This window comes from Rhopalosiphum maidis, chromosome 3, assembly GCF_003676215.2.
Source record: "Rhopalosiphum maidis isolate BTI-1 chromosome 3, ASM367621v3, whole genome shotgun sequence".
Lineage (NCBI taxonomy): Eukaryota > Metazoa > Arthropoda > Insecta > Hemiptera > Aphididae > Rhopalosiphum > Rhopalosiphum maidis.
This window is the reverse complement of record NC_040879.1, coordinates 36,176,758-36,204,575: the sequence shown is the minus strand read 5'-3', so window position 1 is coordinate 36,204,575 and position 27,818 is coordinate 36,176,758. Positions and strand designations below refer to the sequence as shown.

General features: G+C 24.3%; 3 protein-coding genes across 3 annotated transcripts; 2 read left to right on the top strand and 1 right to left on the bottom strand.

Annotated features, from left to right (window-relative positions):
- Positions 1-118: 118 nt before the first annotated feature.
- LOC113555773 (arginine--tRNA ligase, cytoplasmic) lies at positions 119-6,497 on the bottom strand. The gene is made up of 10 exons (XM_026960305.1): positions 6,277-6,497; positions 4,425-4,653; positions 3,969-4,221; positions 3,596-3,909; positions 2,703-2,807; positions 2,367-2,545; positions 2,127-2,295; positions 1,751-2,058; positions 1,537-1,681; positions 119-458 (listed from the first exon to the last, which is right to left on the bottom strand). The coding sequence occupies exons 1-10, from the start codon at positions 6,418-6,420 to the stop codon at positions 349-351; spliced, it is 1,956 nt and encodes a 651-aa protein (XP_026816106.1). The 5' UTR covers positions 6,421-6,497; the 3' UTR covers positions 119-348.
- Positions 6,498-11,248: 4,751 nt separating this feature from the next.
- LOC113558021 lies at positions 11,249-15,035 on the top strand. Its single transcript, XM_026963551.1, has 6 exons — positions 11,249-11,434; positions 11,986-12,130; positions 13,651-13,784; positions 13,857-13,982; positions 14,737-14,802; positions 14,868-15,035. Exons 1-6 carry the CDS (start codon positions 11,249-11,251, stop codon positions 15,033-15,035), a joined length of 825 nt encoding a protein of 274 aa, XP_026819352.1.
- Positions 15,036-20,292: 5,257 nt separating this feature from the next.
- LOC113558020 lies at positions 20,293-27,566 on the top strand. The gene is made up of 8 exons (XM_026963550.1): positions 20,293-20,421; positions 21,653-21,832; positions 23,646-23,845; positions 24,400-24,544; positions 26,182-26,315; positions 26,388-26,513; positions 27,268-27,333; positions 27,399-27,566. Exons 1-8 carry the CDS (start codon positions 20,316-20,318, stop codon positions 27,564-27,566), a joined length of 1,125 nt encoding a protein of 374 aa, XP_026819351.1. The 5' UTR covers positions 20,293-20,315.
- The last annotated feature ends 252 nt before the right edge of the window (positions 27,567-27,818 follow it).

Here is a 27,818-nt window from a genome sequence, read left to right as displayed (position 1 = left end):
TGATCAAGGCAATAGATGTTTATAATTAAATCAGAACTATTTTTTTTTTAAATATAATAGTATTTATTTTTTTCTTTAATAATAATTTAATACCAATTAGTTTAACATGAGTTTCTTATAATTTTTTTTAAAAATGGTTTAAAATTATTTCACAGAATTTAAATTTATACTATATTATGATGTACTATGTAAGAGCCTAGAAATAAATACAATCTTATTTAATATTTAGACAAATATCAGAAGTATTCATATGGAATTTACTTTAATTGTTTTGAAAGATGAAACTAGGTATAAATCAAAATTATGTTAAAAAAAAAATAGTATTTAGTTTACGTTTAGAAATTTACACTACATTCGAGATACTGTATTGATGCCCAATAGAGTTAATCCTGTATCCATGTACTCTGCTGTGATTTTACACAGTAATATTCTTCCAGTATACACTTTGACAATTTCGCCTGGAAAAAAATTGTGTTAATAATTAAGTTTTTAAATATATTTTCCATATTTATATATTTTAAATACACAGTGGGGAAAAAGAGTCTAAACTTAACCAATAACACTCATAATTTACACAGAACTAATATAAATTTTAATGTAATAATTATTATTACAGCCATATAAATTATTTATGTTTATAATATTTAATAACTAATAATCTTTTAAAATGCATATAAATAACACAACAGAAAATTGGCAAATTTAAGCTATAAGGTAATACACTTTGGACTAAAAATATAACTGACTCAAATATTATACTAAAAATTAACAACAATTAAAAATGTAAAAAAAATAATAATGTAAAATCTATTTCCAATACTGAAATATGTTATGAAAAAATATATATCTAAGGCACAATTAGGAAATTTTGTTTATAAAATACATTTTTAGATGATTCAATTTGTTCATAAAAAATATTTTGAACTTTACAATTTAATTAAAAAAAATATTAATAAGTATCAAAACAAACACCATCATTTTAATTGTTTTGTTAAAAATCAAATGTTAATTAATTCATGAAGTATGATAATTTGATGTTTACTGTGTGTAAGAGATACAACTTTACGTTTTTTAATGTTGAGAATTATATAATTTATTTCACTCTATATCAACTTATTTATGTAAAACAGCAATAAATTACAATTATTAATTAACAAGAGTTTAATTTTTAATATAAAAAATGTTATTGATTATTATTATTGTTTTTTTTGATTAAATTAATAAAATTATTTAAAATCATGAACAACAGTATTGGATAGTGGTTGTGTTAGGATAATTAAATTATTAATGAAAATAAGTTATTAAGCAGCTTAATATACTTTGATAATACATTGATTAAATAAATTATCAAAATATATTAATTGGATGACCAATTAATATCTTTCTATGAAAGAATGTATCAAAAAATATTCACGAATTGAGACTTGAATTCACAAGTCTTGTCACTTTATTTATATTAAATATATTGTACAGAATTCAACCTTTTGATTTATCATGGGTAAAAACTTGTATATATAGTAAAAATTAAAAAATTACCAGTTTGAGAATTTTTTTCAATACAATAACAATTGTCATAAAACTCATTAAATGTTGTAGCCACGTCATAAAGATATTCGCATAAATGATGGAGACAAAAATCATCAGTGATTTTTGACAGTACCTCGGAGAACCGTAACAAGGTCTACAAAAATAAATGTATAATTACACATATTTATTAATAAAAGAAAAAGAATCTAACAAAATACATTACCTTGGCTAATTTCCATTCTTTATCATGGTCTAGTGAAATAGGATCATTCAAGTCCTGAGTATGAGTACCCAAATTATTAATAATAGACCTTATTCTTGTGAGGGCATACAATAAATAAACAGCTGTATTTCCTTTGTCTTCCAACATTTTATCAAAAGAAAATACATATTCATGACTTCTATTGTGACATAAATCCGCATACTTAATACAACCATAAGCAACAGCTGTTTCTGCTAGTTTTAACTCTTCATCGGTTAATACTTTGTCACGGCCTTTTTCTACTAGTTTATCTCTTGCTCTTTTTATACCTATAATGGTAAATTAATTTTGTCGAAAAATTAAAACTAATTAATAATCTAGCTAATAAAAATGTTACCTTCATCTAAAAGACCAACTAAGCGAACAGTATCACCAGAACGGGTTTTAAACTTTTTCTTATCTTCACCCAACACTACACCAAAACCAACAAAGTCCATACGTACTTTAGATGGATCTAGAATACCAGAGTGAATTGCACATTTTTTTAATGTTTCAAAATGTACACTCTAGTAAAAAAAAAAAACAAACAAACATTAGGTCATAACAAAAAAAGTACATTTATTGAAATGGTTTATACCTGTCCAGAATCAGTGACATAAATAATACGATCAGCCTTTTCTTCTTCAATTCTCTGTTTTAATGCTGCCATATCTGATGTATCATATGTAAAACCACCATCAGACTTTACTATGGTTAATGGTATAGAGGACTCTGGACTCCACATAATTTTTCTACCATCGTCATTCTCCAAAAATCCTAATTATATAAAAATTAACAAATTGAATATAGTAATTTTGTGATATAATTTAATTTAATTTTTAGTTGCATAGCATTTGGGTTATCCACAAAACTAATTATCTAAGTTTTACAAGTATAAAAATATAAAGAATATTATAAATAGATTTAAAAATACCTTTGTTTTCCAAATCTTTAACTAAATTTTCCATCCGACTTTGGTAAAATGATTCTCCTCTTTCAACAATGTTGATATTTAATCTTTTATATATTTTTTGAAATTCTAAAAAAATGTTTGTAGATTATAAATATTATAAGTATATATATTAATTATAAAATAAGAACTGTTACTAGTTTTGCATGCAATCTACTGATACTGATAAAAAATTTAATGGCTCATGTTTAATTCAGTGTAAGTATATTCAATGAATTCTTAAAAAACATAAAGATATCATTTTTATAAATTATTATTGAATTTGAAAATAAATATAGTAATAGGTTTAAGAGTAAACGTAATAACCAAGTAATGGTGTTAAATTTAAATATATCTATTAAATATTAAATACTAATTAATTCACTGAAATTAAAAATATTAATTCTTATGTTTAAATAAATAACGATTAATGGTAAAAGATTGCATTGATATAAGTAGTTTAAAGTATATGATGACATATAGCGCTTCATAAATTTAATGTAAAAACTAAAAAATGTAAATGTCAGTCTTTTTAATCAAAATAATTAATTATTTTTTCTTAGTTATACGTTAATACTACAATATGTTCTATTTCATATAAATAAATTATTAAAATGTTTAGTAAATTAATATTTTTTAATATACTTTTGAAAAAACTTTATGATAGTATTTAACTTTAAACATGAATAAATACAAATAAATTGGTAATAATTATAAACCTATACAAAAGTATTCAGTAAAAATATTGATGATTATTAATGTGACGAGTGGGTTTGTATATTTTTGCATAAAATATTTATGATTTATTTATATGACATTGATATATAATACAGGTACCTATATCTCTAAATAAATCAGTATAATAATATAAACACTACCTTCTCTTGATACATCACAAATTAATTTCCAAGCTTGAACATGATCAGGTGACATACTTTGTAATTTTACAACACAGTCATATGCCCGTTTTTTGAACTCTAAATCACTATCAAAAAGGACTTTGGACTGTTTATAAAACTCTTGCAAATCATTTATAGGAGGAGATACAGTCTTGTAATCAGGGAACTTGTCTTGAAGTAGAGCAATTAACATACCAAATTGTGTACCCCAATCCCCAATATGATTTAATCTCAATACATCATGACCAATAAATTCGAATACACGGCATAGGCCATCACCAATAATTGTTGACCTAAATTAACAAACAAAAGTGAATGGTGTTATAAAATTTTAGTAGTTAATTTCACCAACCTTAAATGACCAACATGCATTTCTTTAGCAACATTGGGAGATGAAAAGTCTATTATAACCCTTTGTCGATTAGTTAAAGGTTTTGGCTTCAATTTATTTTCCAGTACATGTTGTAAAATATCTCTTAGTTTATTACGACTCAACCATACATTAATAAATCCTGGTCCAGAAACGTCTACTTTTTCAATAATATCACATTTTCCCAAACATTCCACTACTTTTTTAGCAACTGCATTAGGTGACATATTTTCACCTGAAATACATATTATTTATTTTATTAATAAGATATATTGTATTTTAATATTTAAAGATTAAATAAAAGAACCAGATACTATGTAATAAAATTACAAATTATATAATTATAATTACAAATATCTTTTAAAATAATTAAATAAGAAAACAAGTAAATAGAATAATTATTACTGAGACTATTTTAAATAGTGGTTTAAATATTACCCTTTGCTTTCAGTAGTTTACATATTTGCATTGACGCATTGCACTGGTAATCAGCAAATTTACTACCCGCAGATACGGCAGGTTGACCAATGTCTTCTAAGGTTGGATATGCTTTTTTAATAGCATTTGAAAACAAACTGATTAATATAGAATGTAAATTAATCAAAGAGTGATCTTCAATATTTACTGAATCCGTGTTTGATTCCTCATTTGATTCTTTAGCCACAGCCTATAAAAAAGAACATTACAAGGCATTTAAGGTAATTATGTAATTATATAAGGTAATAAGTTTTAAAATATTGATAAGATTTTAATATAATAAAATAAAAGTAAGTAAGTGCGCACTATTTATACACAGATATTTTTTTATAGTACTTGGCAATTAATTAACTATATATAATTTAACGTATGTGTAACAAATATAAAAATATACTTAAACATTTATAACTTAATACTCTTCTATAAAAATTTAAAAAAAGAACATAGCAAGTAGGTAAATCTAATATAAAACAAAAAGATTTAAATTATCCTTTTGAAGATTTATAGAAATTTAAGTATGGTCTCGTTCATATAAACAAATGGTATACACTTCATTTTTTATTTTGCATCTATAGGAACTTAAACAAATGTAAATTTTTGAAAATATGTAAATACTAATAAGTTTATGTTAAGCTAATGCCACATTTGTATGTGTTGTCTCCATCTTACTAATACACAACATAGTAAAATAGTATTCCAGCAGTTTCAAGTTAATTTAGTAACCTTTATATTAAAATTAATTGGCCTATAATAAATCTTAAAATTTGGAACATTATTTTATTTTTAATGAAGTTTTTTTATGATATTATAATTTTTGAGCAAGTTATAAAAATATTTAAATCGTAATATTTTTAAGTACTCATAATTTGTATTAAAATTAAATATCTTAAGAAAATACAGATGATTTATCTTTAAGTTTCATAATAACATAATTTACTAGAATATTAAAGACAATTACTTAAAATTGAAACTACAAAACACAATATTTTGCTATGTGTACATTTGTAAGACAGAGACAACACAAACGGATGTGGCATTCTCTTAAATTCAGTAAAAATAAATCGTTTCAAATAAGTGTATTAAGTGTCAATTGTATCTTTCACTGTATATTATCTTATAACTTTATAAGTAATGATTAATAATTATACAAAATGCAAAAATAATTATATTAACAATTTAAAGAAACTGAAAAATGAAAATATATGTAATTTGGTTATGTAAATAACTGTGATGTAAATATACATTTTTTCTAGTTTGTTTTTTTAGACTTAGTAAAATAATATAAATTATTATACATAAAAAATAGTTCAAATGTTAAATTATCTATAGATTAATAAACCTACAACTGACTTCATTAAAAGATTTAACTATGCTTGTTTTCAAATAAAATAGGCTAAATGAATGTTTATTATTATTCATAAAACTATGTTTTGAAAATGTCCAGGTATAATATTGTATGTTAACGATTAAAATAAAGAATTTGAATAAGTGACTTTAATAATTACCAAGGTAATAGAAAATACATTTTCAGGATATTATGGATTTTGTGTAATTAACTCTTATAAAAAAATAATATATAATTGCTATTAAAAAAAAAACACATATGATCTTTGGTCCAAAATGCAATATAAATATACATGTATAGTTCAACAGTAGTAAATTATTACATATATTTTATAACGGACGTGTCGTGAACAGTGATGGATTGTTATTAAAAATTATTGGAACAGTAGAGAACAGTATTTTTATGTACTGATGTCGATTAAAAACATTTGTTTACTTTAATAACGTTCATTGAGCCAATGACACAAACCTCTTTTAAAAACTTCAACCTATATCTGAGTTTTTGGTTTTGAGATTCCAACGCTTGTCGTTCATTTTCCTTCTCCTCTTTCAAATCCTCCAGTTGTTCAATATCCTTGATTAACTGAGGAATCGTGTCGAGTATTGCATCCATAATTAAATTAACGCTGAACACCGTTGCGAACAATAAAATAAATGAATGTAAAATCACGTGCCAAATTCAATAATAACGCGAACGCCGATGATAAAGAATTTGGAAGCAGTTGATAACGAATGTGATGACATAAACGAACATTTATCATTATTAGTGTTATCAATATTACTTGTGATAACGGCCTCCTCGCAATCAATTTATTAATTAAAAAAATACTTGCAAAGACAGTCGATTGTTGCTATTTCATATTTGCTAAAGTAATTTTCATCAAATTTACTATATTACTATTAAGTTTATGGGTAATTTATTTATGAATCAATTATTGAGATTCAAAAATTTGGCTAGTTGTGTTTTAATGTTTTGCCATAAAACAATTTTTTATCCAACCTCTACAAAATTATAGGTATAATCATGACTAAATAGCCATGGATATAATGTTATCCACCAAATATCGTAAATAATAAAATTAAAACATTAATAAAATGCTTTTAGGAGTAGGTAACTATGTTTCTCGGAAGTTATATCACCTATGTTTGTTAAATGTATAATACATTTCATTTGTATAGCTATTAGACTTGAATATAGGTACTTATAGTATTTGTCTTTAAACTTTACAAAAATCTTAAAAACATATAAGCAAAATTTTTTTTATTGACTTGAAAATTCAAATTTTGACTAAATTGGTTATTTAAACTAAGAATGACGGTTTTAATTATTTTGTTTTATTATTTATTTTTGTCGTTCAAAAATATTATTTGTACTTTGTGGGGACTTTAATGTGTAAATTATAATTTTATATTATTATATTTCTCTATACACAATGTAATTTTCAAAGTATTCAGATTAATTTTAAAAAATATGTTGCTGAATGTTCATCGCCGGGTAAATTTTTAAAAAATATAATAAACATTATTTATGTTCCTATGTATGTGATGTATTTTTAATAATGTAATGTATATACCTGATTCTAATAAAATATTATTATTAACTAATAATAATAATAAACATGTATGTACATAATATAAAATATTTATCTTGTAAAAATTTTTTTTTTTTTAATTTCCAATGACCGAACTTTTGCGTATCCAAACTAAGTGTGGTCCCAATTAGTTCGGATAATCGAGGTTCTATATACTGTAAGTATACAGTATACTATAAACCTATATTCACATTATAGGACATAGCACAGTTCTACCGCATAAGTAAGTCAGTATTTAATAAAAAAATTAATAGCAATAAGCCTAACCTAACCTAAATACATTTGTCACATAGTACTATGTTAATGATTAAAATTTACGGCAGTCATGTTTAAAATGTTAAAATATTCGCTTAACCGCACCGGTGTGGTTGTCGAGGTATCAACATGTCGTGTATTTAGCTTAGTGTATATAGTATATACCTATACAAAGAATCCCAATATAATATTAGGTAATAGGTATATAAACAGATGAACTATAAAGGCATACTAATCATAGATGACACACATTAATTACAAATTTACAAAAATAAAACTATATAAATAGGATGATGATAATGCTTGTGTGTAAATTGTGTAAATTGTGAATAACTATTCTCGTACGTTTATTCCATTCTAGTAGAAATATTAGGCTTTAACTACTTGTTTAAACATAAATATAGTTGTTAATTACAAACTGCCAGTAAAACATACATGCACTGAAAAAACATATCTGTAGTCAGTACACGCAACGGTGTTACGGATAAGCAAATAGGTATACCTAATATCTAACCTATATTTACTAGCTAAATTCTATAAAAATTAAATTAATATTCGTTCTGCAAATAATTTTCATGTAAACATTTAAAACAAATAAAATTTAAAATATTTAATTAAAAACGTATTGTTATTAGACTAAGTAATTTAAATTAGTTTATATTATTAAAACTTTTCATATCATTTGGCTAAATAGTAAATACAAATTAATACCTCTGACGGGATTTGTGAATAAATTATTAGATTTGCATGATAATACGCACTACATTTATAAAAATGTACTTTTATAATTCTTTACTTTTAATTAGTAACATTCTTACTTTAACAGTACACACATCACAGTCTCAAGATTCAAACGGTGAGCTTTATGTTTAAATATTAAATTAAAAATTAAAAAAAAATTGTTAAAATATACAAACGTGTTTTTATAATTACCTAGTTTATTCTACAAATACATTAATACTCGGTATTAGTGTAGGATTTTATTAATTTAGTAGTTTCCCTTAATATTTTATACTCGTATATAATCACATAATTATCAATTATTGCTATAAGAACCACTTTTGTGGGATCTTGTAATACATTTCTAAAATTTTTACGTATAACTATATAGTTTGAAATGTATAAAAATACTTTAAAAATGTTATTGTGTATAGGAAATTATAAATTAAGTGATAGTAGAATGTATCAAGTTTTACAATTAATATATTTTGACATTTTTTCAACATTAATAAAAATTATACTATAAAAATAAGTTATTTTTTCAAAACTAATAAACATTTACAATTTAAATACTACCTAGTACATAGCCACATAGGTACAGTATTTCAAAATAATTGTGTTAAATATCTAGGTATTTAATTTAATTCTAAATCGATCACGTTGTGTATTCAAGTCATTGGTCTGATCAAATACAATACTACGAACATTTTGGCTTAGGTAAAGAGTGCAATTCGATCATCTCCAAAATTTCTGTGAATTGAGCGCTATATTCAAACTGAAATCCATAGAGCGTAATATTTTAAATTTGTTCATTTTTATAAGAATTAAGTCCATAGTATTATAATTTGTTTTGTATTACATTTTTTAATAGGTATATAAAAACTTTAACAATCTCCTAACCAAACCAGTAATTGTATTTTGTAGGTATTAAAATTTGAAATCAATTACATAATACTATTCTCGACTAATATATTTTGGTATTTTTCAAACAAGAAACTCACTTTTAAGTGATTTTTTTTTTCAAAATTATATAAACTTAACTAAAAATATATTAATATGTATATTCATTTTACTTTAAATTGTGTAAAATCGGTTGTAATAACATTTTTGTCTGCTGGCTTATTAACTTATGTTTAATTTTATTTTGGGTAATAGATTGACGTGTTATATACAACAAAAAAAAAGATATGAGTTTAGTGTTTGATTTTTACTATTTTTAGGAATTGGAATATCGGCATGTGGTTTTTTTGGTGGTCGCGCTGAAGTTTGCGGTTTATCGAATTTACCAGTTACAAAAACACAAGCGGCTTGCCTGTCGATATTAATCGATGAGGTTTCAGTGGATTTAAGATACCATGTTTCTATCCCCTGCTCGTGTATTCCGAGTAATAGACCATTAGGTAGTGTAACTTAAAAATAAAATACATATTATATAGTTAATAAAACAAATCAATTACGAAGCTTAATATAATAATATATATAATAAATTATTCGAATTAATTGTTGGGATTGATTGTAAGAAAATAGGTCAATGTAGTATATCACAGAAAAATGAAATCAGTAATAATAAAAAAAATATACAATTAAATTTTTAATGTAACGTGTTTTTCTGCTAAGATACTTCTAAATAATTAACGTCGTTACTCCTTGCCATTACCCAAAAATAATAGTAACCATAACGTTATTGAAAATTGTAACTACTTTATAGTAACGAGTACCTAAACCACGTTACTTTACTACCTAACACTGCTAATAAGTTTTATATTGCATTCATTATTACGTTACTGTATAGTCATTTTTAAATAATCTGTCGTTGCATATTATATAGTGTACTTTGGCAGCGCTGGCGTTAAAATTTGCAAGACCCTGATAAAACTATGCTACAAATTATTATATGGTTGTACCACAGAACAATACTACGGCTGTACCTAACTACGTATATATATCTTGTGGAAAAAACATATATTATAAATTTTCACGCAAAAAACATAAAATATTTGTGATACAAATATTCCCAATGATTCTTATTTCTAATAGATTATTATTTTTTATTAAATATTAACAAGTATAGGTCGTACAAGACTAAGAAATGTATAAAAAAAAAAGAGTACAGGTGACTAGCAACGAGATCCTCTTAAAAATATGTGGTCCCGGGCAAAAGATCTGCTCCCCACTGGTCACGTTGGCATTGGTACTTACTACTTAATATGTATCTAGTATTATTGTAGTCTGTCGATGCAAATGGAATATGAAATTCAATTATGTTACAATAATTTCGCTTTAATTTAGATGAGGGTAAGATTGATAAAAAAATATAGGTACCTATCCAACAAATGTTGTGAAACAATTATAATAATATTATAATGAGTTATAAACTCATTATGATTTAAAATTAATGTATTCTAAGTAATCAAAAAGACACGATGCACATTTAACTTCAATTGCGAAAATGAGCATTCAGTAAGTATATTGGGAAAGTCAAGAATTTTATTATTTTATACTTTGATGTATATTAAAAGACTTTCATATACTTTTCCATTCTCTGTCAATTATCATAAATAATAATATTTGTCAAGCTGGATAAACCTCTAGAAATCTCATCATCTTATGAACCTATAGGCCTCTAACCATTTTTTTTTAAAAACTTGCAAAAGATTCATTCTCAAACGTATTTTATTACATAAAATATGAAATAATATACTCCCATCTTACCGATTTGATTTTAAAGCCAAGTATAGCATAATACATCAAGTTCATAGAGTAACACAGGCATTTAAAAATATCATATTTCAGAAAATTATTATATTGTTAAAAATATATTAAATATTCATGTGTTTTATAATTTATATAGTAAATTTAGACAACATATTAAAGATGAAAGGTTCTAAGCGTGTATTTATATACTACGGTCATGCGAATATGGAAGAATGGAGTGCAATGCTTGCTTGTGAATCTTGTAACGGAGGAACTAACTCATTAGATGAAATGAAAGGATTAAAAGCTTTTTTGGATGAACATCCCGGGATCGATGGCCTTATTCTTACAGGTTTAGAGTATGACGTAAGTACTAATTTAGTGTTGATTTTTAAATAAATAAAAAAAATGTTCATATTTTTCTTGTAAGATATACAAGCCAGATGTATAATATCTAAACGTATTTATATCTAGTTATTTAATCAAGTTTAACTTAAAATGCTCACAGATCCTCATACAATGAATAAATTCGTTTATAAGCTTAATATAATTATTTATAAATATATTAAACTTTGATAGAATTCCATGTATAAAGGTATTATTAAATAAGTACTATTTAAATCAGTTGTTGGACATTATTTTCAAAATACTTTATTTCAACGTAAAATTCTTGATAGTTTATCGAATCGACATAATTATATTTTTTATCATCATTATTCATTGATATCATAGAGACAATCTAGGACGATTATTAAATGATATATTTTTGTGATTTTAATCGTATACCGTAGAATTTAACAAATTGCAATTTTCTTGTGAATGTTTTATTTTTTATATTCTTTTTTTTTAATTTAATAATCAGAAACTACATAAAAATATTTAACAAAAATGTTTTTTAACCTATTTTGTTTGTTTAGAGTAATACTGATGAATTTATGGGATATTCTGAAAATTTAAAAACATATCTTGAGGTGATGAAAAAAAGTTTTCCTAATTTTTTTGTTGGTCTTGATTTATCAGGACGATTTCTAATAGATCATTTTACCAACCCAAGGATACCTTGTAAGTATTTATATATATTTATTCATTTATAATAATAAAAAAGTTAAGTAAGTATAAACTTAAGTCTTAAATGTATCTATTGTCGTTATATTCATAGAAACTGTTTTTTCTTACTAATCTATAAATAGTATTAAAAAAAAAAACTGAAAAAATGTATTTCTCAATTATTTTTCATTGAATATTTTTTTTAAATGGTTTTAGTTTTTTTAAATACCTCATTGTTTCAACAACAAAAATAACTTATTTGTTTGAATGAACGGTTAAAGTTAATGGCCACAGTCAATATTTTTCTGAAAAATTTAGGGTCTTATCATTGATTTTGGTGCACTGACTTGTTAACAACGACCTTCTTAGGTCAGTACATTAATTAATAGTTTTATTTTAATTATTTGAAATCAGCATAACTATTACTAGGGAAAAATAAAATGTCATATATTTTAATACATAAATCGGAAATAATAAGCATAAAAAGAAATAAAAATTTCACCAGAAAACTAATATAGGGATGTTTAATTTCCAGCAGAGTAAAATTTTGAATTTTAAAACAAATAGCAAACCCAATCATACACTTAAATTAAATTAAATACCAAATGTGAATAATATAATAGTTTATTTTGGTAATACCAATTTGTAGTAATCAAATTATACCAAAACCCTACATTATATATTATATATTATACCCTATATTATGCAAATGTCTTATGAAAATTACTCAAACAACAAATCTAAGGACAGTGCTAATACTAATCAAGTAACAACATCAACAACTTAAATATATATTTTTATTATTATTTTTTTTTCTTAAATCTTTAATTTCTTTTAAATGTCTGCATATATTATAGCAATCAACAGAATTTTCCGTAAAAAAATATTGATCTACCAAATATTTCATTGTAACGCTATAGGTTTAAGTACAACAATAACATACGCATAACCTAACTTAAATTGATGTTATATGATAAGAAATTTTTTTTAACAATTATTGAAATTAGTCTCACAACACTCTTTGTGTATATCATATTTGTATTTTTCTATCCAAAACGATGATTTAATTTATTTTAAGAGTTATCTTTTAAAGTAACAATAATTGTTTGAATTAAAATAAATAATATTCCTATAACAGAAAATGATTTCCTTCTACATCTTTGTATTTTCTGCTTATGTTATCCATCCTGACTGACCAGATTTTTTTAATACTGTAAGTCACTCTTTTACAGGACGAGGAGATTAATAATATGAGATTTCTGATAACTGATTAGTTATGGTAATACTATCATACCTTAATACATAATAATTTCTAGGGTTTCTTAGTGACTTTACAAAATGTATGATCATTTAAGCGTTAAGCTTCAACATTTTAAGAAAAAATATACTAAATTTATTTATTATTAAAAATGAGTCCATGTGTACAACGAAAAAAAGTACTGTCAATATACTATAATGTATTGTATACAAATATTGGTAAAATAATGATTACCTTATAAATTAAAAAAAAATTTTGTTTTAAATATTTTTTAAAGGGTTGGATATTACTACAGTAGATTCGGTTACGGATTTTTACGTTGTTTCTGTTGTATTCTTGAACGAATGCACTGGCAATGACTTCAGAAATGGAATAGCTCCAATTACTGCATCATATACAAATTATACGTTGGTATTGAAACATTATTATCTAGAGAGTGCAGAATTGTATCTTATAAATTTATAATCAATAATATTTTTCTAGGATAAATTAAAAGATGTATTAAAGCAGGCATCTATTCCGAAAGAAAAAATACATTTTAAATTTAAAATTAACCCAACATCTGATCCCAATGATTCATTTACGTATTGTGATTTGACCATGGAGAAGGTATACAAATTTAATATGAATTGTTTAATGATTTATTATTAGTTTAGCTATTTCAATGTATTTAATATTTATATGGTCATACACTATGCCACATTGCCACACGAAAATAATAATAAATATTGCTATTGCGAACGTACTATTAGGTATATATCTTGTGCAAACTTACCGACATACAATTCATAGCTATTGAGTACTATGGTTTATGTTCTTTTATTGACTATAACATAAGATCGTGAGTTATCAGCTCATTTAAAGTACAGAGAAAAATAACAAACTAAAAGTTATTAAAACTGGTTTTTTTTTTGCTTTTATTAATTAGACATGACAAATTTTAAAAAATTTTTCTGTTTTATCAAAAATCAAAGTATATCTTTACATTTGGAAGTTATGGATGAGTAGCTGTAACTTATTAGAATTTAAAAATACTTGTAACTTGCTTAAAAATTTAAATATTGTAAAAAGCATTAAAAAAACACGGATAATTTTGTAACCTTTAAGTTGAGTACTAGGTTAATTAAATTTAAAATCAAAAGTACTGAATACAATTCCACTGTTTTTTCCATTTGTACGACGGAAAACACATATACGGGTATGATATAATATAAGGATGATTGTTGTATTGTTATATTTAAAAATTATCTTCTTATAAAATGGGCATTAATTGATAATACAAAGAACTAGTTGAATTATCCGAAAATATTTATCATTTTACATAAAAAAATGAATACATTTTATATAACATTCGTTTTTATAGATTTGTTTGCAACCACAAGAAACGTGTACATGGTGTGTAGATACTTTAAAATCATTTAATGAAAAGGTAGTATTTTCTTCTTTTTATATATTTTATATTAAAATGTATTTAATTATTATTTGATTGTTTAGGGCAATTATGCCAATAAATATGGAGCAGGGTTTATAGGTTCTTCTATAGATTTTAATGACCCCGATAACTGCTGTAATTGTGAAAAACCATTCCCTGGGTTCAATGCTATTTTAGATGGATTTAATGGTGTCACTACAAAACCTTGTGATTTATTAAACAGAAACTAGTGATTATAGCATTAACAAGATTTGGACTATAGTCACAGTTCAATAATGTTTTTAAATTGTTACCTTGTTTCTAGAAACTTGCATGGTCATAAAAAATGTATGACTATTGTCACAAAAATAATAATTTAAATTTTCTTTAAAATATTAAAAATGAGAATTTTTTTTTAAAATTTCTATATATTTTTATTGCTATTTGTATAAAATTATGAAATTGAATATATTATTTTAATAAATTTTACATTTTATTTATTTTTTTTTTTTAATATCATGTATAATTGAGTTATATTGTTCTTTGTGGTCGACAATGTTTGAATTGTTTTTTTAAATGCTTTTATTATGAAACAAAAAATAAATAAATAAAAAAATACATTTACAATTATAGTAAACTGGGTGTACCTATACAGTTAACAAAAAAAATCTTCTAATAAGCAGTTTGTGGAATCAACATAAACAAATATTCGGCGGTATCAATATAGACAAATATCGGGCGGAATCGATTAAACTACATTAATCATGTAGTATAAAAAAAGATGTAAAATAATTGTACATTACTAAGCAAATATTCTATAATTTTAATTTTAGTTGCTTATAGGGATGGTATGTATATGTACAGTATTTTTTGACATTATTTTTCAAATTAACTGGAAAACGAAGTTTTTATAAAATTTAAAATTTAAAAATGTAGTTTATTGCTGGTAATTATTGTTGAACTGGTCATTTTAAATTATTTATAATAATTAAAAAAAAAAAAAATTATTTTGATCCAGCTCCATTAATAAATTATGAGGCTATAATATTTTGTTGTTCCCCGTTGGAACTTTTAATTTTGTTTTATAGTCTGTTGTTTTTTTTTTTGGTTGAGAAAAAGGCGCTGAGGGGTTAATTCATTTAGAAACTGTTGAGATGATTACTTTAGAAATGGTTGTTTATTTATCGGAATCATTTTTAAAAGTAATTAAAGTGGATATGGTGATCACGATACATTTTTTCAAAACATTCAATTTTTCCAAACTTGAAATTCCATCAAACATGTTTTTTAAATAAATAATATTAAAAAAATAATTAACATGTGTGACTAATATTTATTTTGTATACATTTTATTTATAATATAATATTTATTTTATAAATATTTATTCACAATATATCAAAAATTAAATATACTAATTTGTGAATTATCGGATCACGTGATTTGTACGTGGCGCATAATGCGATATTACAAATTTATTTACATTTCATTCAATACTATATTACTACGTAGAAAATTAAAAATAATATCATGTTTTTATACTTTTTTTCTAATAAAAGCGATAACCAATAATAAACTAATCTCCTTTATTATGCACAGCTAATAAATTAAATCCAAATTAAAATATGGTGTCAAATTATTGCATTGTTGTTTCCTATGTATTGTGTATTTATTGTATAATATTAATTAATTTAATTATATTTTTACAATGTAAGAAATAAATAAAAAATAATAATAATAATAATTTAAAAACAATTTATGTATTTAATTAAATTATTATTAATTTACACCACTAACCAAATCTTTCACAACACTCTCCCTGCCAATCAAACATTATGCAATCAACGTATCGTACTCGAAAAATTTAAAATATTTAGTGAAAATTTGCGCCTTCATAATCAAACATTAATCAAAGTACCATCCTCTCTTCCTCTTGAGCTCTGATCAGTAAATATTAACACACAACTTTCAGAATACTGTAAACATAACACTTCCAATAAAACCATACAAAACCTTTTCCATGAAATAATATTCCAGCAGGATCCAAGACATTCTCAAATCTACACTAATGCTTCTAAAAATATAAATGGTATAGAATGCACAGTAATCACTAAACACGAAAATTACATATACTCTACACCACTCAACACAAATATTTATACAGCTGAATCATATACTATATGTGAAGCAATTAAAATTACCCTTTTTCAATTTCGGATTCTATCATCATTATCAGCGAGCGACTCTTTCATTGCAATAACATCAATTTTAAATCCTTACTCGGAGAATTAACTTGTACCTACACTTAATACAGAACATTTTATCTACAACGGACAAAATAATTTCATTCATGTGGGCTCCATTACATGTGGGAATTTTTGGGAATGAAAAAGCAGATTCTAAGACCAATGAAGCATCAATATCCCAGTTCGTTACAAAAATCAACAAAATGATAACATCTGATGTAATTGACAACATTAAAAATAAAAAAAATGGATGGTTGACAGAACAATTGGAATAACGTATCTCTACCAAAAAAAAAATCAGAAACATAAGATCTATGTACTCAGAAATCTATTTGAAACAACGTTGACATGCATACATATTTAAGATTAAGATATACTTACCTAATAAGCTATTTTTATTAGTGTTAGGTAATATTTAAAATACAAATTTGACGAAATTGGATATTTAAATGAAGAATAATGAAAACCACCAGTTTTTTAATAATCAAGCAAAATGACAACAAAAATAACACGATGATAATAATAAATAAATATAAAAAATATGTATATAAATATATTATATTTGTCACGATTTGTACCTATAAAAGTATAAACTGTACATTAAAAACAGCGAATAGCGACAAATGGACGTCGTCGTTTGGACGTGGGGACAATTGGACGTAAAAAAATATATAATGAAAATAAATAATATTATAATAAATCATCATCAAAATATATTAGCCTAACTTGGAAAGAAACGACATTCATTTTTATTTATATAGATTTATATAGATAATTAATATAAATAACTATGTTTGACATTCATAATTTTTTTAGATATTTTAAAAAATAAATAATTTTTTTTATTTATTTTATATACATTTTTACATACCTACTAAAATAAAATATATAATTAATATAAATAACTTTTTTTGATTTTGTATGTTAATTGTTAGTGTACCTATTATGTTCTATTGTCGGAGATGGATTGGCTGATCGGGATACTGAGAAACTTCCTAGTGGGCTGGTATCCTCGAGGGCTGCTAAGGCCGCAAGCAGTTTTTAATTTTGCTATAAACTATCATAATTTTTTTTATACATTTATCAATATTTATTATTTACTAGCTTATCACGTCTTTATCGTAATCATTGATAAGTTTAAAAAAAGTGCATTACTCAATAAAGACCTCTCATATTTAATTGTTTTGCTATATTATTTATGTGCAATTATTATTTGAATAAATACAAGTCAGTAAACAAAATTGTAATTTTTAAAAAATTATACGGTGTTGGGGGGATGGGGTAGAGTTAAACCACCTATTATCTTAAAAAAAACACGATTAATATTTGTTTTGATGTATAATATTAGATATTATAATATAAAGGGCTGGTCTAAATAACTTTTCCGGGCTGAAAAAATTCGGCCTTGATAGTTATCAGTATCAGTTACGTAGTTATGGGGGAATGATGAGGATAGACCTCTCAAGAGCCTTTTTTTTATAATGTTTAATGCGTTGACTTGTACTCGATATAAGATTATTTGATTATACAATTACTCATTTTATGTAATAATCACGGATATAATTCACCACGTCCTTACCTTGGCTCTCAAATTATATTTTTTATCGCCTATCATAGTATCATACGTTCATACGCAATATTCTCCAGATGTAGAAAACTTTGACATTTTACTGGTTGAGTTAAAGTTTATGGGGCGTAAAATAAGCAAATCATCTAATAATGTTTCAAAATTAGCTTTTCTAACTTTTACCGAATATGACGCCAATTTAATATTTATTTCCTAATATATTTAAAATTATCAAAATTATATGTATATTTGCTGTCTCAATCACCACGCTTAAGCGAATGTTTTCATCTCTAAAAAGAATAAAAACGTATTTAAGAAATACCATTTCTGAAGTACGAATAAAAAAACACTATAGCTTTTTATGCATTGTTATAAAACGATAATCGTTAATTGTTATTGCATTTTAATAATAATAATTAATAACTATTGTTTGTCATAAAACAGGATCGATTGAATGGATTAGTTATGTTAGCTGTTTACAAATACATACGTACTGACCCAGAGGAAATAATAAACAAGTTAGTCAACAGACTTAAGAAATTGGATCTTATTTTATAAATCATAGAACTTATGATTATTCAATTTCTATGTAAAATTTAATTGTGTATAGAATTATGTTTAAAAAAATAAAATATGTTAAGGGTGGGGAGGCAAAACCCCCTACTTATGTTTATACAATCAATTATATATCACCTATAGAAAAAAATTATAACTACGCCACTGATCAGCATTACTAATTACAAATACTATTACAAAAAGGTACTAATTTTTCTTGTATTTATTATCTTATACTACTGTCTATTACATAATCATAAAGTATATGATTTAGCTATGTATATATAAAAAAAAGAGTCTTTAATTTGTTTATATGATAAGACATATACCTATATTTTGTTTATACAGATGAATTGTTTATATAACAGTTCTTATACTTAATGTTCTATTAAGAGGGTTTGGAAGTAAGTATTATGACGTGCACTATTTTTTTTAATTTTAATGATAGTAAAAAACTTTCTTCAGTTTCGTTAAAATGTGATAGTGATTTTTTATTTTGACTGTTATTTTTTAATGTTTATGGATAATATTTACTCACTTAGATATAAAACATTAAGATTTAGTCTATCCAACAAATAAAACCTAAGTTAAGGTTTAATTTTTGAACCACTTCCTTAAAAATAAATAACAAAAAATTTTCAAATTGTTAATTTAACGTTATGTAACTTATTTAAAAAATAAAATTAAAACTCATAGAATTTTTTTTTGTTTCAATATTATAATCAGTTTCATCATCATACTAAACTTTTAACCCCAGAAACATAATTTAATTTGTAAATACTATAATACTATATTAAGTATTTTAAAATAAAATAAATCTTGTCTAACATGGGATGTTAAAGCTATAAATAAAAAGGCTTTGGCTGCTTGCTTAAACATGAATATCCTATAAAGAATTATTAATTACAAACTGTCGAATATAAATTGAAAAACACATTGTTTACTTGCTAAATTATATAAAAACTCAATTAATATTCGTTCTGCAAATGGCTGTCATGTAAACATTTAAAACAATGTATCCACACAATTTAACTTATTTAATTAAATACACATTGTTTTTAGAATAGGTAATTTAAAATAATTTATTATTAAAACTTTATATATCATTTAGCTAAATACAAATTAATGCCTCTGACGGGATTTGTGAATAAATTATTAGATTTGCATGATAATACGCACTACATTTATAAAAATGTACTTTTATAATTCTTTACTTTTAGTTAGTAACATTCTTACGTTAACAGTACACACACAGTCTCAAGATCTAAACGGTGAGCTTTATGTTTAGATTTTAAATAGAAAATGAAAAAAAAAATGTTATAATATATAAACGTGTTTTTATAATTACCTAGTTTATTTTACAAATACATTAATACTCGGTATTTAGTGTATAGGATTTTATTAGTTTTATTAGTTTTCCTTAATATTTTATACTCGTACATAGTCAAACATAATTATAATTATCAATTATTGTTATAAGAACTACTTTTGTGGGATCTTGTAATACATTTTTAAAATATTTACTTATAGCTACATAGTTTGAAATGTATAAAAATACTTTAAAAATGTTAATGTGTATAGGGAATTATAAATTATATGATAGTAGAATGTATCAAGTTTTTACAATTAATATATTTTGAGTTATAAAAAAAAATCATACTAGCAAATTCCAGTCAACGATCAACAGGATAATTTGTATTTTTAATATATGAAGATTATTATCCTTATTATAATAATTACGTATAGCTTTAATTGTATTTAATAATATTAATAAAAATATTTTTATTTTTTAATATTAATAAAAATTATACTATAAAAACACGTTATTTTTTTTCAAAACTTATGAATACTTACAATTTAAATATTATAAAGGTATTACAATATTTCAAAATAATTGAATTAAATATGTAAGTACTTAAGTTTATTTGATTATTTATAAATCGATCACGTTGTGTAATCAAGTCATTGGTCTGATCAAATACAATAATACGAACATTTTGGCTTAGGTAAAGAGTGCAATTCGATCATCTCCAAAATTTCTGTGAATTGAGCGCGATATTCAAACTGAAATCTATAGAGCGTAATATTTTAAACTTGTTCATTTTTATAAGGATGAAGTCTATATTATTATAATATGTCTTGCATTATATTTTGTAATATATAAAAACTTTAACTACCTCCTAACTAAACCAGTATTTATATTTTGTAGGTATCAAAATTTGAAATCAAGTATATGATTAATACTATTCTCGACTAGTATATTTTGGTATTTCTTAAATAAGAAACGCACTTTTAAGTTATTTTTTTCTCAAAAATATACTAACTTATATAATAAAATAAGTTAAATTGTGTAAGCTCGGTTGTAAATGTTGTAATAACATTTTTATTTGTTGGCTTATTAACTTATACTTAACTATACATTGGATAATGGATTGACGTGTTATACACAAATGAAAAATGAAATGAGATATGAGTTTATTGTTTGATTTTTACTTTTTTTAGGCATTGGAATATCAGCATGCGGTTTTTATGGTGCTCGCGCTGAGGATTGTGGTTTATCGGATGTTCCAATTTCAAAAATACCAGTGAATTGCCTATCTATATTTTTCGATGGAGTTACAGTGGATTTAAGATACCACGTTGGTGTACCCTGCATGTGTAATCCGAATTTTAATCAATTAGGTAGTATAACTTAAAAATAGAATATATAAATATATTTAATAAAGCAAAACAATTACGACGCTTAATATTATAATATATATGTATGAGAAATTTTTCGAATTAATTGTTGGGATTGATTGAAAGAAAACTGAAATCAATGGCGTTGCGAAATGACAATTTTCTCGAGCCAAAGAAAAATATACTAAAGAGCCACCCACCATTATAGAAGCAAAAAAATTGTGTGGGGTGGCTATAACATAAATTGATATAATTAATGCATAACAATTTATAATACAACTCATTATGTTATAGATCAGTATTGACTACCTAATAAATATCATATAGCATTTATTATTAGGGGACCCATTCCTTACCACTCACCCTATCACAGAGACAATCGTCTCCGAAATAATCGTTCTTCGCGTTACTGTATAAAGTTATTTTCAAATAGTCTGTCGTGCATATTCTGTAGTGTACTCTAGCAGCGCTTGCATTAAAATTTGTGAAGCCCTGAAAATTATTGTATGGTTGTACTTAACTACTTAAGTACTTCTTGCTCAAAAACATATATTATTATTTATACTGTTATAGCCATAATAATAACGAATACCACACTGTATGATCGTTGTAAAAACGTGTTTCCTGGAACAAAACATTATTAATAGTTGAAAACTACAGTACTAATACCTAATTTTATTCCAAAACGTAGTCTAACTATTACAGAACCAGCAGGAGCATACGAAATAGCTAGTTATGACATTCCAACACACCAGAAACGCAAATTTAAACGGTTGATTCAACACGTTATTAGACCAGTAAATTGTTAAATAATTGATTTCTGACAGTTACAATTGTCCGCGTATTTAGATGGTGACAGGTACAAATCCAGACCAAGATAACAGGGGGGGGGGGGGCGATTTTTAAAGGGCACACATTAATTTTGATAAAATATTTATTTATAGGTACATACACATGTTACTTTCCACAGTCTTGTACAGAACAAAAAAAATATTTTTTATAGTAATAGTAATAAAAAAATATATCACTATAATTTTGTAACCCTTGAAGTATAATTACGTCAAAAACTAAAATCAGGGACTTCAAACTATTTTTTGAGAGAGAGCGGGGGGGGGGGAGCGAACGCCCCTCCCTGGATCTGCCACTGGATGGAGATATGAAATCTGGGGCGTTGCAATGAAGCTCAGATTTCATGATCCTTTATTATTAGCGTATACTCAGTAAGCCATTCACGGATTAGTTTGCAGCCAGTTACAAATTTCATGTTGGTATAAACTTAATAATATTATGATTGCTGATTAAATGCAGGACACTAAAACAGTAGAACATGATATACTACCAAATACTTGTAGCTCATACCGAAAAGTACAAATACCGTTGAATTTTTTATTTATTATAAAATTAGATCATATTCAATATAATGTTAAGTCAGAATATATTTTCTGCAACCTTATCAAATAATGACACTAAAGGGGAAAGGATATGTAGCTTAAATAGCTTAAGACTTTATAGTGTAAGAAACCGTTCATAGATCATCATAAATTGATAAAACAATTTGGTATGATCAGTGGAAATATTAAAAAAAATGAATTTAGTTCAACATTTGTAGCGCCTAACTTTAGATTAATTCAGTAATTATTTGCTAGTACTGTTTAATAGTTAATCCGGCCTTCAACAACTTAATAAATAGTCACATGGTGACTTGGTATAGTACTCTGGAAAATGGAATTTAAAAAATGTATTACCTAATATTAAACATCTTAATATTAAATATATTCAATATTCATGTGTTTTATAATTGATATAGTATACTTAGACAAAATATTGAAGATGAAAGGTTCTAAGCGTGTATTTTTGCTTTACGGTCATACGACTATACAAGAATGGACTGCAATGCTTGCTTGTGAATCTTGTAACGGAGGAACTAACTCATTAGATGAAATGAAAGGCTTAAAAGCTTTTTTGGATGAACATCCGGGGATTGATGGTCTTGTTCTTACAAGTTTAGAGTATGACGTAAGTACCAATTTAGTATTGGTTTTTAAACAAATAAAAAAATGTTCATATATTTCCGGTATGATATTCAAGCCAGATATATAATATATAAACGTACTTATATCTAGTCATATAGTCAAGTTTAACTTAAAATGCTCACAGAATCTTCATACAATGAATAAATTCGTTTATAAGCTTAATATAATTATTTATAAATATATTAAACTTTGATAGAATTCCATGTATAAAGGTATTATTAAATAAGTACTATTTAAATCAGTTGTTGGACATTATTATCAAAATATTTTATTTCAACGTAAAATTTTTGATAGTTTATCGAATCGACATAATTATATTTTTTATCATCATTATTCATTGATATCATAGAGACAACTTAGGACGATTATTCAATAATACATATTTGTGATTTTAATGTTTAATCGTAGATCGTAGAACTTAACAAATTGAAATTTTCTTGTGTATGCCTTATTTTTTATTTTTTTTATTCTATATTTTTTATTTAATAATCACAAGTATCACTTACAAAATTATTATAATCTATTTCCTTTGTTTAGGATGATTCTGATGAATTTATGGGATATTCTGAAAATTTAAAAACATATCTTGAGGTGATGAAAAAAAGTTTTCCTAATTTATTTGTTGGTCTTGATTTATCAGGACGATTTCTAATAGATCATTTTACCAACCCAAGGATACCTTGTAAGTATTTATATATATTTATTCATTTATAATAATAAAAAAGTTAAGTAAGTATAAACTTAAGTCTTAAATGTATCTATTGTCGTTATATTCAAAGAAACTGTTTTTTCTTACTAATCTATAAATAGTATTAAAAAAAAAACTGAAAAAATGTATTTCTCAATTATTTTTCATTGAATATTTTTTTTAAATGGTTTTAGTTTTTTTAAATACCTCATTGTTTCAACAACAAAAATAACTTATTTGTTTGAATGAACGGTTAAAGTTAATGGCCACAGTCAATATTTTTCTGAAAAATTTAGGGTCTTATCATTGATTTTGGTGCACTGACTTGTTAACAACGACCTTCTTAGGTCAGTACATTAATTAATAGTTTTATTTTAATTATTTGAAATCAGCATAACTATTACTAGGGAAAAATAAAATGTCATATATTTTAATACATAAATCGGAAATAATAAGCATAAAAAGAAATAAAAATTTCAGCAGAAAACTAATATAGGGATGTTTAAAGTAAAATTTTGAATCTTAAAACAAATAGCAAACCCAATCATACACTTAAATTAAATTAAATACCAAATGTGAATAATAAAATAGTTTATTTTGGTAATACCAATTTATAGTAATCAAATTATACCAAAACCCTACATTATATATTATATAATATATACCCTATATTATGCAAATGTCTTATGAAAATAACTCAAACAACAAATCTAAGGACAGTGCTAATACTAATCAAGTAACAACATCAACAACTTAAATATATATTTTTATTTTATTTTTTTTTTTTACTTAAATCCTTAATTTCTTTTAAATGTTTGCATATATTACAGTAATCAACAGAATTTTCCATTAAAAGAATATCGATATACAAAATATTTCATTACACCAACAGTATTACCTAACTTAAATTGGTGTTTTATGATTAGAACATTTTTTTTTTTTTAATAATTATTGAAATTGGTTTCACAATATTCTTTGTATACATTGTTTACTATATGTAAAACTAACAAATGGCACAAATTATATCAGATTTGTATTTTTCTATCCAAAACGATGAGTTAATTTATTTTCATGAGTTATCTTTTCAATTAACTATTGTTTGAATTAAAATAAATAATATTCCTATAACAGAAAATGATTTCCTTGTATAACTTTGTATTTTCTCGTCATATTATCAATCATAACAAATTGAAATAGTTTTTTTTTAAATTTTTAATACTTAAGGTCTCTCTTTTGTTAAACGAGGTGATTTATAATACTGGACACATATTATGAGGTTGTTTAATTTAGAATTTAGTAATAAAAAATGATGTTATTTCAATACTATTAGTTCATAGTTTAATAATATGAGATTTCTGATTACTGATTAGCCATGGTAATACTATCATACCTTAATAGTTAATACATAATAAATTCTAGGGTTTCTTAGTGATTTTACAAAATGTATGATCATTTAAGATTCAACATTTTAAGAAAAAATATACTAAATTTATTTATTATTAAAAATGAGTCCATGTGTACAACGAAAAAAAGTACTGTCAATATACTATAATGTATTGTATACAAATATTGGTAAAATAATGATTACCTTATAAATTAAAAAAAAATTTTGTTTTAAATATTTTTTAAAGGGTTGGATATTACTACAGTAGATTCGGTTACGGATTTTTACGTTGTTTCTGTTGTATTCTTGAACGAATGCACTGGCAATGACTTCAGAAATGGAATAGCTCCAATTACTGCATCATATACAAATTATACGTTGGTATTGAAACATTATTATCTAGAGAGTGCAGAATTGTATCTTATAAATTTATAATCAATAATATTTTTCTAGGATAAATTAAAAGATGTATTAAAGCAGGCATCTATTCCGAAAGAAAAAATACATTTTAAATTTAAAATTAACCCAACATCTGATCCCAATGATTCATTTACGTATTGTGATTTGACCATGGAGAAGGTATACAAATTTAATATGAATTGTTTAATGATTTATTATTAGTTTAGCTATTTCAATGTATTTAATATTTATATGGTCATACACTATGCCACATTGCCACACGAAAATAATAATAAATATTGCTATTGCGAACGTACTATTAGGTATATATCTTGTGCAAACTTACCGACATACAATTCATAGCTATTGAGTACTATGGTTTATGTTCTTTTATTGACTATAACATAAGATCGTGAGTTATCAGCTCATTTAAAGTACAGAGAAAAATAACAAACTAAAAGTTATTAAAACTGGTTTTTTTTTTGCTTTTATTAATTAGACATGACAAATTTTAAAAAATTTTTCTGTTTTATCAAAAATCAAAGTATATCTTTACATTTGGAAGTTATGGATGAGTAGCTGTAACTTATTAGAATTTAAAAATACTTGTAACTTGCTTAAAAATTTAAATATTGTAAAAAGCATTAAAAAAACACGGATAATTTTGTAACCTTTAAGTTGAGTACTAGGTTAATTAAATTTAAAATCAAAAGTACTGAATACAATTCCACTGTTTTTTCCATTTGTACGACGGAAAACACATATACGGGTATGATATAATATAAGGATGATTGTTGTATTGTTATATTTAAAAATTATCTTCTTATAAAATGGGCATTAATTGATAATACAAAGAACTAGTTGAATTATCCGAAAATATTTATCATTTTACATAAAAAAATGAATACATTTTATATAACATTCGTTTTTATAGATTTGTTTGCAACCACAAGAAACGTGTACATGGTGTGTAGATACTTTAAAATCATTTAATGAAAAGGTAGTATTTTCTTCTTTTTATATATTTTATATTAAAATGTATTTAATTATTATTTGATTGTTTAGGGCAATTATGCCAATAAATATGGAGCAGGGTTTATAGGTTCTTCTATAGATTTTAATGACCCCGATAACTGCTGTAATTGTGAAAAACCATTCCCTGGGTTCAATGCTATTTTAGATGGATTTAATGGTGTCACTACAAAACCTTGTGATTTATTAAACAGAAACTAGTGATTATAGCATTAACAAGATTTGGACTATAGTCACAGTTCAATAATGTTTTTAAATTGTTACCTTGTTTCTAGAAACTTGCATGGTCATAAAAAATGTATGACTATTGTCACAAAAATAATAATTTAAATTTTCTTTAAAATATTAAAAATGAGAATTTTTTTTTAAAATTTCTATATATTTTTATTGCTATTTGTATAAAATTATGAAATTGAATATATTATTTTAATAAATTTTACATTTTATTTATTT